The sequence below is a fragment of the Loxodonta africana genome, chromosome X (genome assembly GCF_030014295.1).
Source record: "Loxodonta africana isolate mLoxAfr1 chromosome X, mLoxAfr1.hap2, whole genome shotgun sequence".
In the NCBI taxonomy this organism is placed as follows: domain Eukaryota; kingdom Metazoa; phylum Chordata; class Mammalia; order Proboscidea; family Elephantidae; genus Loxodonta; species Loxodonta africana.
Window position 1 is genome coordinate 170075814 of NC_087369.1, and position 13881 is coordinate 170089694.

At 38.2% G+C, this 13881-nt stretch overlaps 1 protein-coding gene across 16 annotated transcripts in view; it reads left to right on the forward strand.

Annotated features, from left to right (window-relative positions):
- The window catches only part of FMR1 (fragile X messenger ribonucleoprotein 1), a 56161-nt gene that overhangs the window by 25905 nt on the left and 16375 nt on the right, over positions 1-13881 (forward strand). For all 16 annotated transcript variants that reach the window (XM_064277657.1, XM_064277659.1, XM_064277658.1 and 13 more), the window contains 7 exons: positions 1689-1782; positions 4756-4827; positions 5107-5255; positions 6385-6478; positions 6564-6680; positions 12126-12296; positions 12393-12471. In XM_064277657.1, the coding sequence (XP_064133727.1) occupies positions 1689-1782; positions 4756-4827; positions 5107-5255; positions 6385-6478; positions 6564-6680; positions 12126-12296; positions 12393-12471 (776 nt within the window). The remainder of the gene's footprint in view (positions 1-1688; positions 1783-4755; positions 4828-5106; positions 5256-6384; positions 6479-6563; positions 6681-12125; positions 12297-12392; positions 12472-13881) is intronic.

The window sequence follows — 13881 nt, forward strand, 5'->3', positions numbered from 1 at the left end:
CCCACACTCAAGGGAAGGGGAATTCAGCTCCACCTGTTGGAGGGAAGAGTATCAAAGAATTCAGGACCTTTTTTAAAACCACCACATAATTGTACTATTGGGCATTTTGTAATACTGTGTTTATATTTTTCTTTTCCTAAATTTTATTTAGTTTGTTGTTGAGAATATACACAGCAAAACATACACCAATTCAACAGTTTCTGCATGTACAATTTAGTAACATTGATTACATTTTTTGGTTGTGCAGCCATTCTCACCCTCCTTTTCTGAGTTGTTCTTCATTAACATAAACTCACTGCTTCCTAAAGTTGGTATCTAATTTTTAGAGTTGCAGTTGTCAATTTAATCACATATATATACTTTAAAAAAATTTTTTTCTATTATGCGTTAGGTGACAGTTTACAGAGCAAATTAGATTCCCATCTGATGGTTTGTACATAAAATGTTTCATGGTCTTGGTGTCATTCCTCACAATGTGTCAGCACTCTCCCCATTCCCACCCTGGGTTACCTGTTACCATTGTTCCTGATTTACTACCTCTTTGTACCTTGTCATATTTGCTTTTGGGCAAATATTGCCCTTTTGATCTCATATAATTGATTGTTCTAAGGAGTACATTCCTTTTGGGCATTACTGTTTATCTTATGTGTTTGTCTTTTGTTTGGGTGGAAGGTGGTCTCCGAGAATGGCTTCAGTTCCAGGTCAGAAGGGTGTCTTAGGGCCATAGTCTCAGAGGTTCCCTGGTCTCTGTTAGACCAGTAAGTCTGGTATTTTTGTGAATTTGATTTTTTGTTCTACATTTTTTCCCCACTCTGTCCAGGATCATCTGTTGTGATCCCAGTCAGAGTGGTCGGTACTGGTAGCCAAACACCATCTAGTTCTTCTGGTTTCAGGGTTGTGTAGGCCGTGGTTCATGTGCTCCATTAGCCCTTTGGACTAATTGCTCCCTTGAGTCTCTCGTTTTCTTCACTCTGCTTTGCTCCAGACGGTAAGAGACCAATAGTTGTACCTTAGATGGCCACTTGCGAACTTTAAAGACCCCAGATGCTTCTCCTCAAACTAGGATGCAGAACATTGTCTTTATGAACAGTGTTGTGTCAGTTGATGTAGATGTCCCCCAGTCTATGGTCCTTTGTCTTTGAGCCTAGGAACTTCGTTCTGTGAGGTGTTTGGTTACGTCTAAGAGGTTTCCCTGACTGTGCCCCTTTTCTGCTCTGTTGTCTATATTAATATATGAGGAGCAGCTACAGTCATGTACATAGAAATATCCATCACCAAGCCTCTAGCTGCCGGTGGGTGAGCTCTCTTACACCCTCCCGCACCTCTGGGCATCTCTACCTATGTATCCATTCATAAATTATTGTTTATTAATACTGTTGTTGCATGACTATGCTGTAGTAGTTATCGTGGTTGCCCTTTATTCTTGCAAGTTCCTCTCAGTGTCCTCTCTTGGTCGTGTTGTGCTGACTTCTCCATATCGTATATTGCCATTGCCTTCACCAATATTAACATGTATCTTCTATTTGATAATTTTCCCTCCCTCCCTCAAAAAATTTATGTTTTAAAGCATTTGCTTCTTTAAACTAGAAAAACAGAAGATCACACTTAACCAAAAGTTAAGAAATGTGATCATTGTTTCAGCTAAATACAAAAGCTTGTTAAATAATTGTATGTTTGCTTATTTGCAGCTGGCAGCCTGAGAGGCAGATTCCATTCCATGATGTGAGATTCCCACCACCTGTAGGTTATAATAAAGATATAAATGAAAGTGATGAAGTTGAGGTAAGTTTCTCCTGCTTTAATATTGCGAAGCAGTGAAGGAGTGGGGGCTGTTTCACTTGCCTGTGCCTGTTTTATCCTTGTCTTTAATACTGTTTAAACTGCCTTGAGAATTACAGCTGAGATGGGCCTGTGCTTTTGCCTAAGCAGTCTTCATAATGATTTGAAATAATAGATGATGCTTAAATTTGGTTATTTGAGCAGCACTTGGGACAATTTTTGAACGTTAGTGATTTCGTCTGCCCACTAGGTACTTCTTTTCCTCCTTTCATCAATCTCTGCATCTTTGTTTGGATAGTATATTGTTAATTTACGGGTGTGTCCCCATTTTCAGCAAAATAGGAAAAACAGTTTAACTAAGGACAAAAAGTCATGCTTTATAATACATCACTATCCTAGAATTTCTTGAAGTAGCAGTAAATGCCCCTCATATGTTTAAAAAAACCGTTTTACACATTTTAGTTAAATGGGTTTTTAACTAAAGATGAGTAGGTAATTCATCGTTTTCATGGGACATACCGTGACATTGATTTCTTTGACCAAAGGATGCTGTGAGATCTAACATTAACCAAAACATTGTGTTTGTGATTTCTCTATCCATTAAAACTTGTTTTTGTACTTCTCAGTTAGTCTGTATAGTATCCTCCCTCTCTCTCCTTGCTCCCCTTTCCCACACTCCATTTTAAGTTTCTTCCTTTCTTTCTCCACAATATTTAGCATAATGCCTTATTAATAGTTGCTACCCGTGAATAATTGTGGTATGAAGGGAGCAGCTAAGTTGACATTTGTACAGGTAAGGTAAAAGTGGTACTGGGTACTTGTTTTCTATACTAGGTACAGAAGGTACAACAAAAGAGGACAGAATCCTTGCCTTCGATGAGGTTGCATTCTAGTGAGGATAGCTAATACCATAACAGGTACAAGTTCTATGAAGGAAAAAAGTAAGAGAATGGAAGGTGGTGTAGAAAATGGTTAGGGCAGGTGCCTGGATGTCCAGTCCTGTGTTCTTTTCTCTGTAATGTTAAACCGTAAATGGAATAAAGTACCTACTAGGTGTAAGGAACTGGGATTTGCTTTGCAAGGGATGCCAGTAGGGAACAAACACTGAGTATTCTTGAAGACTTTTAATTGTCCCCTTGCCTCTATTCTCCAGGAGACTATACATTTCCTGAAGGCAGGGACTAGTTTTTTTTGGTGTGTCTATTTTTTTTATAACAGGGGTGCTCATTATTCTTATTAAAAAAAAAAAAGCCTGTTGCCCTTGAGTCAATTCTGACTCATAGCAACCCTGTAGGACAGAGTAGAATTGCCCCATAGGGTTTCCAGAAAACAGCCAGTGGATTCAAACTGCCGACCTTTTGGTTAGCAGCTGAGTTTTTAACCACTGCATCACCAAGGCTCCATAATTGTGTTTAGTGGATGGATAACAGGGACTGTTTTTTCCAGTGAGTCAGGTGACAGGTAGGGGCCAGTGGGAGGCTGTTGCTAGGATGACCTGTATTATATAACAGTTACCTAAGGTTACTCTTCCTGCATGAGCAGAGTTGAAAGAGAGTGATGGAGGCAAGCAGGAACTACAGATTAAATTTTGTTGTATTTAGTCACTGTATTACATAACCATTAACTTAGGTTGTAAAAGGGAGTCAGGAGTTGAAACCTAAGTGACCACATGCCTCCCAAAGGCAAGGACCAGGTTTTTTGGACTGTCTGTATTAGGAATGGAAACCCTGGTGGCGTAGTGGTTAACTGCTACGACTGCGAACCAAAAGGTCAGTAGTTCAAATCCACCAGGCACTCCTTGGAAACTCAATGGGATAGTTCTACTCTGTCCTCTAGGGTCACTATGAGTCGGAATCGACTCGATGGCAATTTTCTTTTTTTTATTATATTGAGAATGCTCATGGTAGTGTTTGCTGGATGCATAAATGGGACTTTTTTTTTAAGTGAGTCACATGACAGGTGGAGACCAATGAGAGATTTTGCTAGGGCGTCCTCACTGTATTATGTAACAATTAACTAAGGTTATTCCACTGGTATTTACAGAGTTGAAGGTGACGGATGGAGGCAAGCAGGAAAAATAGGTGAAATTCAGTTGTATTTAGTCACTGTATTATATAACCCTTAACTTAAGTTGTAAAAGGATAACAAGAGTTGGAGCCTGGCTCACTTGTCAGCCTTAGGCTCTGTACTTCTCTCCTCCCCATCTGCCTCGTCCTCTCCACTTCTCCTTTCCACTTCTGAGTATTTCTGTCTCACTCTATGTATACTATATTGTCTCTTTCTGTTAACCTTCATTTGCTAGTGTCGTCGCATCATAAGTGAACTTTGGAGTAGTCAGCAGAGAGATTGATTAGAAGAATGGACCCCCAGTGTGAGGAAGAGCAGGAAGGTGGTATCCAGAGGCTCACCAGCTATGGAGTTGTCCATTTTAGTGGAAAGGAGACCAATGACCAGAGTGACCGAGGGAGTGACCAAGGATTTAGGCCCCAGGAGACATGGATGCCAGGGTGGTATCCTTAGTGGGCTGAGTGGGCAATGGTCTTACCCATTTAATGACCAAGCAACCAGGCAATAATCGGCCAGAGTCAGTAACTTCTGATCAGTTATTCACTTATTAGAGTAAAACAAAAAATAAGTTTGTATATTTTAGATATGTTTTCGTAGCTCACGGAGTACCCAAGGGAAGTATGCCCCCGTTTATGAATAATCAGGTTTTATTCAACATGCATGTTCAGAGTACTAGTTAATAGTGATCTAGCACAGAGAAATAGGAAATCGTCTTCATAGGGAGCTCACAGGCAGTCTCGGTCATTTTCTGACTATAAATCTATGTTTAGCTGTAAGGAGTAAAATCTAGTTGCAGGTAAAATGAGTATGCCTAGGGGCATTTTAATGCATCTTCCTCAATGTCTGATAATCTATAGATTTCAAAGTGATGTTAACCATGAAATATTCTATGTTGTGATTTTTGCGTAGGTTTATTCCAGAGCAAATGAAAAAGAGCCTTGCTGTTGGTGGTTAGCTAAAGTGAGGATGATAAAGGGTGAGGTAGGAAAATGCTTATTTACAATTTTTTTCTTATACTATTTCCCTTCTCTAAACCTAGGTAGTACAATTCAGTCTGGATTTCCATTTTACAGTAATACCTAATTTGAGTCATTTTATTCGAATGTTTTCTTTATGTGTTCAGTATGTTTCATGTATTTCAGTTAAGTTGATTAAATATAGCTTTTTTTTTTCCTCCAAGGAATTTGTTTAAAAATAACTGAATAGCATATTGCTCGGATTAAAAAATGTTTAGAGGTGACTTTTATTTATTTCTGGCAGTTTTATGTGATAGAGTATGCGGCGTGTGATGCTACTTACAATGAAATCGTCACAATTGAACGTTTGCGATCGGTGAATCCCAACAAACCTGCCACCAAGGATACTTTCCACAAGATCAAACTGGATGTGCCAGAAGATTTAAGACAAATGTAAGTTGGGATGCAAGGAAGGCCGAGAACTTATAGGTCATATGCACTTCTAAAAACTACATACATTTTAAAATAGTACAAATTGATAACATAGAGTCAGTGAACTTTGGCCAAGATGGTTTGATTTGTAAAAGGAAATTTTTTAGTAAAAGAGCTTATTTAGCTTTTCCCAGTAATATGATTGCACTTGCTTAAGTTTGCTTGGCTCGTGTGCATAATGTGTATTTGCTTATTACTCAAATAAACAAACTTGCTCATTGAATTTTTGAAGACTTTAAAACTTATAATGCAAATGTGATAATAGTTCTGTGATAAGTCACAAGTCAAAAATCTAGACAGAGGATTCCTCCAGATTTTTTTTTCCTTTTAGCTAATATTTTCAGTTAAGTATTTAATTAGAGCTAAAAACGCTGCAAGAGGTAATTTTCCATTTTATCATCCTTGATCCAGAGTAATGGTTAATGCCCTTTCTACATATGAGATTCCTCATTGTTTTTAATGATTTCATCAAGTGGTTATTATAAGTTTGATGGGATCATGTTGTGCTTTACATGAATATTGCAGTTCAAAGTATATAGAAATCCTGCTTTTTGATCTAGAGAATGTGCATGTGTGTAAACGTGTCTTCTAATTCATGTACATTTCCTTCTCTCCTTTAAATCGGTCAGCAGTTTTGATTTATAAAACAAACAACAAAACAAAATCACGTACCCTGTAGCTTCCGTAACAGTTTTCAACAGTTTACTCAAGAAAACTAATGACTTATCATATAGAAATGAAACCAGGAAGCCTGCAGAGGAATGGTTTTTCTAAACAAGTCACCTTTGATCATGTAAGACCACCAATAATGTCATAACAGCCTAGATGATTGACAATTAAGAATTGGAGTAACGAACTTTTTTTTTTCTGTTTGTACAATATTAAACACTAGATTTGGCTGAGTATTTCAGAGAGATACAATATACAGCAAACGAACTAAACTTTTAAAGGAAATGGCATATTTTACATATAGCAAGTTTAGTATGAATCTATATGATTCAATTAAATGAAAATCTTTTGGCATATATTGATGCCAGTAGTTGCTAATCATTTATCTTAGCTTAACATTGAATATTCTTTTTATTTCTAGGTGTGCCAAAGAATCGGCACATAAGGACTTCAAAAAGGCAGTTGGCGCCTTTTCTGTAACCTATGATCCAGAAAATTATCAGCTTGTCATTTTGGTGAGTGTTGTTGAGTTGTTTGTTTTGGTTTATTTCATTTCGTTCATTTGCTTTGATAGTAACATTGTTAATTTAAATCATTTAGTCCATCAACGAAGTCACCTCCAAACGAGCACACATGTTGATTGACATGCACTTTCGGAGCCTGCGCACTAAGTTGTCCCTGATACTGAGAAATGAAGAAGCCAGTAAGCAGCTGGAGGTATGTCGCTTTCCCTAAGGCTGCTAGTAAGGCTGTCTAAGGGAGAATGTAACAGTAGTTATAACACTCAAGTATGGGTAGTTTGTCACTGATTTACTATTTCTTAACAATTCCTCAGTCTGTATTTTGGAAATTAAAATTTACAAAGCATAATCATACTAAAGTTTTCATTCTGGAGGTTTCAAAATTAAGCATGTATCCTAAGGGTTGTTGTTGTTGTTGTTAGGTGCCGTTGAGTCAGTTCTGACTTATAGCGACCCTATGCACAACAGGACGAAATACCGCCCGGTCCTGTGCCATCCTTACAATCGTTGTTATGCTTGAGCTCATTCGTGCAGCCACTGTGTCAACCCACCTTGTTGAGGGTCTTCCTCTTTTCCGCTGACCCTGTACTCTGCCAAGCATGATGTCCTTATCCAGGGACTGATCCCACCTGATTATATGTCCAAAGTATGTGAGACATAGTCTCTCCATCCTTGCTTCTAAGGAGCATGCTGGTTGTACTTCTTCCAAGACAGATTTGTTCGTTCTTTTGGCAGTCCATGGTATATTCAATATTCTTCCCCAACACCACAATTCAAAGGCATCAATCCTTCTTCGGTCTTCCTTATTCATTGTCCAGCTTTCACATGCATATGATGCGATTGAAAATACCATGGCTTGGGTCAGATGCACCTTATTCTTCAGGGTGACATCTTTGCTCTTCAACACTTTGAAGAGGTCCTTTGCAGCAGATTTGCCCAATGCAATGTGTCTTTTGATTTCTTGACTGCTGCTTCCATGGCTGTTGATTGTGGATCCAAGTAAAATGAAATCCTTGACAACTTCAATCCTTTCTCCATTTATCATGATGTTGCTCATTGGTCCAGTTGTGAGGATTTTTGTTTTCTTTATGTTGAGGTGTAATCCATACTGAAGGCTGTGGTCTTTGATCTTCATTAGTAAGTGCTTCAAGTCCTCTTCACTTTCAGCAAGCGTCATATGCACAACGCAGGCTGTTAATGAGTCTTCCTCCAATCCTGATGCCCCGTTCTTCTTCATATAGTCCAGATTCTCGGATTATTTGTTCAGCGTACAGATTAAATAGGTATGGTGAAAGAATGCAACCCGGACACACACCTTTCCTGACTTTAAATCAGTCAGTATCCCCTTGTTCTGTCTGAACAACTGCCTCTTGATCTATGTAAAGATTCCTCGTGAGCACAGTTAAGTGTTCTGGAATTCCCATTCTTTGCAGTATTATCCATAGTTCGTTATGATCCACACAGTCGAATGCCTTTGCATAGTCAATAAAACTCAGGTAGACATCCTTCTGGTATTCTCTGCTTTCAGCCAGGATCCATCTGACATCAGCAATGATATCCCTGATTCCACGTCCTCTTCTGAAACCAGCCTGAGTTTCTGGCAGTTCCCTGTTGATATACTGCTGCAGCCATTTTTGAATGATCTTCAACAAAATTTTGCTTGTGTGTGATATTAATGATATTGTTCTATAATTTCCACATTCGGTTGGATCACCTTTCTTGGGAATAGGCATAAATATGGATCTCTTCCAGTCAGTTGGCCAGGAAGCTGTCTTCCATATTTCTTGGCATTGACGAGTGAGCACTTCCAGCGCTGCATCTGTTTGTTGAAACATCTCAGCTGATATTTGATCAATTCCTGGAGACTTGTTTTTTGCCAATGCCTTCAGAGCAGCTTGGACTTCTTCCTTCAGTACCATCGGTTCCTGATTATATGCCACCTCTTGAAATGGTTAAATATCGACTAATTCTTTTTGGTATAATGACTCTGTGTATTTCTTCCATCGTCTTTTCATGCGTCCTGCATCGTTTAATATTTTCCCCATAGAATCCTTCACTATTGCAACTCAAGGCTTGAATTTTTTCTTCAGTTCTTTCAGCTTGAGAAACACCGTGTGTGTTCTTCCCTTTTGGTTTTCCATCTCCAGCTTTTTGCACGTCATTATAATATTTTGTCTTCTCGAGCCATCCTTTGAAGTCTTCTGTTCAGTTCTTTTACTTCATCAATTCTTCTTTTGCTTTAGCTGCTCAACGTTCGAGAGCAAGTTTCAGAGTCTCCTCTGACATCCATCTTGGTCTTTTCTTTCTTTCCTGCCTTTTCAATGACCTCTTTTCTTCTTCATGGATGATGTCGTTCCATAACTCGTCTGGTCTTTGGTCACTAGTGTTCAGTGTGTCGAATCTATCCTTGAGATGGTCTCTAAATTCAGGTGGGATATACTCAAGGTCGTATTTTGGCTCACATGGACTTGCTCTGATTTTCTTCCGTTTCAGCTTGAGCTATTGATGGTCTGTTCCACAGTTGGCCCCTGGCCTTGTTCTGACTGATGATATTGAGTTTTTCCATTGTCTCTTTCCACAGATGTAGTCAATTTGATTTCCGTGTGTTCCATCAGGCGAGGTCCATGTATATAGTCGCTGTTTATGTTGGTGAAAGAAGGTATTTGCAATGAAGAAGTCGTTGGTCTTGCAAAATTCTGTCATTTGATCTCCGGCATTGTTTCTGTCACCAAGGCCATGTTTTCCAACTACTGATCCTTCTTCTTTGTTTCCAACTTTCTCTTTCCAATCGCCGGTAATTATCAATGCAACTTGATTGCATGTTCGATCAATTCCAGACTGCAGCAGCTGATAAAAATCTTCTATTTCTTCATCTTTGGCCCTAGTGGTTGGTGCGTAAATTTGAATAATAGTCAAATTAACTGGTCTTCCTTGTAGGCGTATGGATATTATCCTATCACTGACAGCGTTGTACTTCAGGATAGATCTTGAAAAGTTCTTTTTGATGATGAATGCAACACCATTGCTCTTGGAGTTGTCATTCCCAGCATAGTAGACTATATGATTGTCTGATTCAACATGGCCAATACCAGTCCATTTCAGCTTACTAATGCCTAGGATATTGATGTCTATGCGTTCCATTTCATTTTTGATGATTTCCAATTTTCCTAGATTCATACTTTGTACATTCCACATTCTGATTATTAATGGATGTTTGCTGCTGTTTCTTCTCATTTTGAGTTGTGCCATATCAGGGAACGAAGGTCCCGAAAGCTTTACTCCATCCATGTCATTAAGGTCAACTCTAGTTTGAGGAGGCAGCTCTTCCCCAGTCATCTTTTGAGTGCCTTCCAACCTGGGGGGCTCATCTTCCAGCACTATATCAGACAATGTTGCGCTGCTATTCATAAGGTTTTCAGTGGCTAATGCTTTTCAGAAGTATACTGCCGGGTCCTTCTTCCTAGTCTTAGTCCCCGACGTGTCTGTCAGTTTGTCGTACTATGGGGGCTTGCGTGTTACTGTGATGCTGGAAGCTATGCCACCGGTATTCAGATACCAGCAGGGTTACCCATGGAGGACAGGTTTCAGCTGAGCTTCCGGACTAAGACAGAGTAGGAAGAAGGTATCCTAAGGGACTTCTGGTGAATTCAGTTTCACTAGAAGTTTGTCAAAGCTGCTAATAAAATGAGGCAGTGCTTCTTCCATATAACATGGTTATCATTAAAGTACTAGAGAGTATTTAAATATCTAATCATATTCCTCTCATTGTATATGTTTATCTCTGTTTAAAAGGGTATAGAAGTTCTTCATTCTAATTGGTTGTCACTCTTTAAAACTCCTATCTTCAGATTCCTGCCCGAGGCTATTTCCCTAACTTACTATTTTGTCTCTTAAGGTGCATTTTGTCTACTTTTATTAATCCTTGAATAATTTCTATCACCATACATTTGTTTTCATTGATAACTATCTAGTACTTCCATCCATTACCATAGAAATGAAATGGATTTTAGTTTAATATGCCAACTCAAGTATATTACTGTCAAATCCCAGAGTTCCTCTTCATTATTCATTTCATTAGAGGGAAAACACCATGTTGAAATAGTAAAGAAAAATAAGGAGTTCCAAACTTCATTTTAAGAGAAGGCAGTCAAGGCTATGTTCTTGTAAAACCCTGTTAAACTTCTGCTCGCTTCCAGCTTGATATGTGATTGGAGGCGAGTAGACGTTCATATCTCCTTTTGCTATTTTGTTTTCCTTATGGCCATAGAATTTTGAGGTCTGTTTAATTCGTTTTTGCTCTCATTCTTTGTTGATGTCCTTGTTTTCACAATTTTGTGGCTTCTTTAGTGATTCTCTCATAACTGGTAGGCCAGAGCAGCCTCCTTACTATCATTGTGAGTATTACGGAAATATATGTTTCTCCTTAAACGTCTAATTCTTCTTAAATGATCTGTGATCATACCTTTGGCTTACCATTTATCGGTGAATTATTAATGAAAAGAATGAACCAGGTGAATGAACTGGGACTCAAAAAACATCTTGAGAAGTCCTAGGAACATTTGTATATTTTGTTAGTGTAATCTAAAGGAATGGATATTGTACTTTGAAAATTGTTTATACTAGTTATATTCATTCATTGAAATTATCAGGTGTGTTGAATAATGAAAAACTAGTATGCATGCCTGTCTTTCTTCACTACTAATATTAAAGAGATTCACATATTCAGATAAGGAATTCCCACTTCTCAGCAGGAGCCACTAATGTGTTTTGGTTTTCATTAATGGCATGCTAGAACTAAACATTAAATTTTGATACTACCTAAAGAGAGTGATTATTCACAAGTTCAGGGTGTCAGTGTAACTTAATTTTGGCATTGCCGAGTACTTGAAAGAGTTCATCATATTTGTGGATCCAGATGACAAGGTCTTACAGACCCTGGTCTCATTAGGTTTCAGATGCGTATATAAGTTTTAAATCTTTGGCACTCCTTATTCCTTCATTTTAACTACTGTACCAATAATGTGTATAGTTCCTTTCTTTAGGTTTGGGGAAGTTCTTTCTTTAGGTTTGGGGAAGTGGTGGGGGTAGGGCTGCCATTTTAATGTCATTGCTTCAACAGAGGGATGTCTAGAATACAGTATCTAGTGAGAAGTTATAAAAATGGCAGTTTTCAAAAAAAATACACTCAAGTTTTAATAAAAATGAAGTGAATTAAATTTTCTATAAAGTTAGTGTTTTAATACTTTTTTACTTAAATAACATTGAGTCTGTCAGACCCAGTGAGCTGGTTATTTTTTTTTTGTTACTATTATTTGGGAACATTTGATCTGCTTCTTAATTAATTACATTGTTGAAGTCTTTGGTTAACTAAGGCAGCCTTGCAAATAGGTTTTTAAAAGTTGTCTTGGAAAATTGTCAACAAACTCTTTCCTGTTAATAAAAATATATCAAATGGCATAGACTTTCATTAACCTAAAAACACTTGTGCTGTGGGAGGTGTTTTCTAAAGCCTGTTAGTTTTCAACTGAAACTGACTTATCGGCCCCTGGTATACAGGGTAAGATAATTTACATGGCTGACCTAAATACAGTTGGCTTAGTATTTGATAAAGCATATTAATCAGACCTGCATTCCTCTTCAGAGTTCAAGGCAACTTGCCTCAAGGTTTCATGAACAGTTTATCGTACGAGAAGATCTGATGGGTCTAGCTATTGGTACACATGGTGCTAATATTCAGCAAGCTAGAAAAGTACCTGGGGTCACTGCTATTGATCTGGATGAAGATACCTGCACGTTTCATATTTACGGAGAGGTAATATTCTCCTAAATAGTGTTTCTTTTTTTTTTTTAATTCAAAATCAGTATTTCAGCTGGCCCATCTTTTGTCTTGCAACTTTTCATTGTTTAGGACCAGGATGCAGTGAAAAAGGCTAGAAGCTTTCTTGAATTTGCTGAAGATGTCATACAAGTTCCAAGGAACTTAGTTGGTGAGTCACAAATTGCTGTTGATATATGCTAAACTCATCTATACAGGTAGAATTCCATTTTCCTTCTCTGGTGGGGACATTTCATTGAAGTTTAATCTTTGAAATATGGTCTGTTGCTACAGTTTACAGAAAATATTTGGTAAACGTGATGCTCATGGATTACATTTTCATAAGGTATGCAAAAGAGATTACTTGTTCAGACCTGCTGGTACCTGGATGGATAAATATTGCATGGCCTCTTAGCTGTATACTCTATGTGTGTTAAATTGAATATGTTTTTCAAAATGAATGGCATTTTGAGGCTTTATACTTTGGAGTAAATCAGTATTTGATCTCTAATGGAACTGTAAAGGGCCCTGGTGGCACAGACGGTTAAGCACTTGGGTGCTAACTGAAAGGTTGGCAGTTTGAACCCACCCATCAGCTCCACTAGAGAAAGACCTGGTGATCTGTTTCTGTAAAGATAACAGCCAAGAAAACCCTATGGGGAAGTTCTACTCTGTCACATGGGGTCGCTATGAGTCAAAAATGACTCGACGGCACCTAACAACAATGGTAGAGCTGTAAAATGGTAGCATTCTTAATTATCTCAAGTTTGAAGGTCCGAATGTAGGTTAACCCATTAAACCTGTTGCTGTCCAGTAGATTTGAACTCATAGTGACCCTATAGGACAGAGTGGAACTGCCCATAGGATCTTCAAGGCTGTAATCTTTACAGAAGAAGACTTCCGAATCTTTCTCCTGTGGAGCGGCTGGTGGGTTCTAACTGCTGACCTTTCAGTTAGCAGCCAAGCGCGTAACCACTGTGTCACCAGGGCTCAGAATGTAGGTTAATTAAGTCTAATAAAAGCTAGACGTAACTCTGAATGTCTCTGGAGTTTGACTTGAGTATTCTTGTTTCATGGTCATCACCAACGTGAATACCAGCAAATACATAGGGACCCTTCACCAATGCTCCCAAATGCTGCAGATATATTTGGTAGAACATATCAAAACCAGGTACAGTTTTAAAGAACACTGCCTGTGTTTTTAATTTATCAGTCAAATTGGGATATACTACCTGTACAATTTTTATCTTTTAAACAATACCATGACTGATAATAAAAAGTAATACATGCCTTATGGAAAAGTTTAAAGAAGAAGAACACAAGGAATTCTTAGTTTCAATCCTACTTCTTCTGTGCTGTTACAAACACAAGGAACAGTGTTTTTCTCAAAGAAAATTACTGTTTGATTGAGGATAAAGTGAAAATGCTAGTAAAATAATTAGCTCAACTGTATACTGCATACAACTAGAACATGACTGTGTAACGCTGAGGTAACTTGCACACCACTTGTATGAGTAGAAAATGTGTGTATAGCTCAGGGGAGAGTGATTATCTCAAGACAGTGGAGCAATGAGTGATTTAT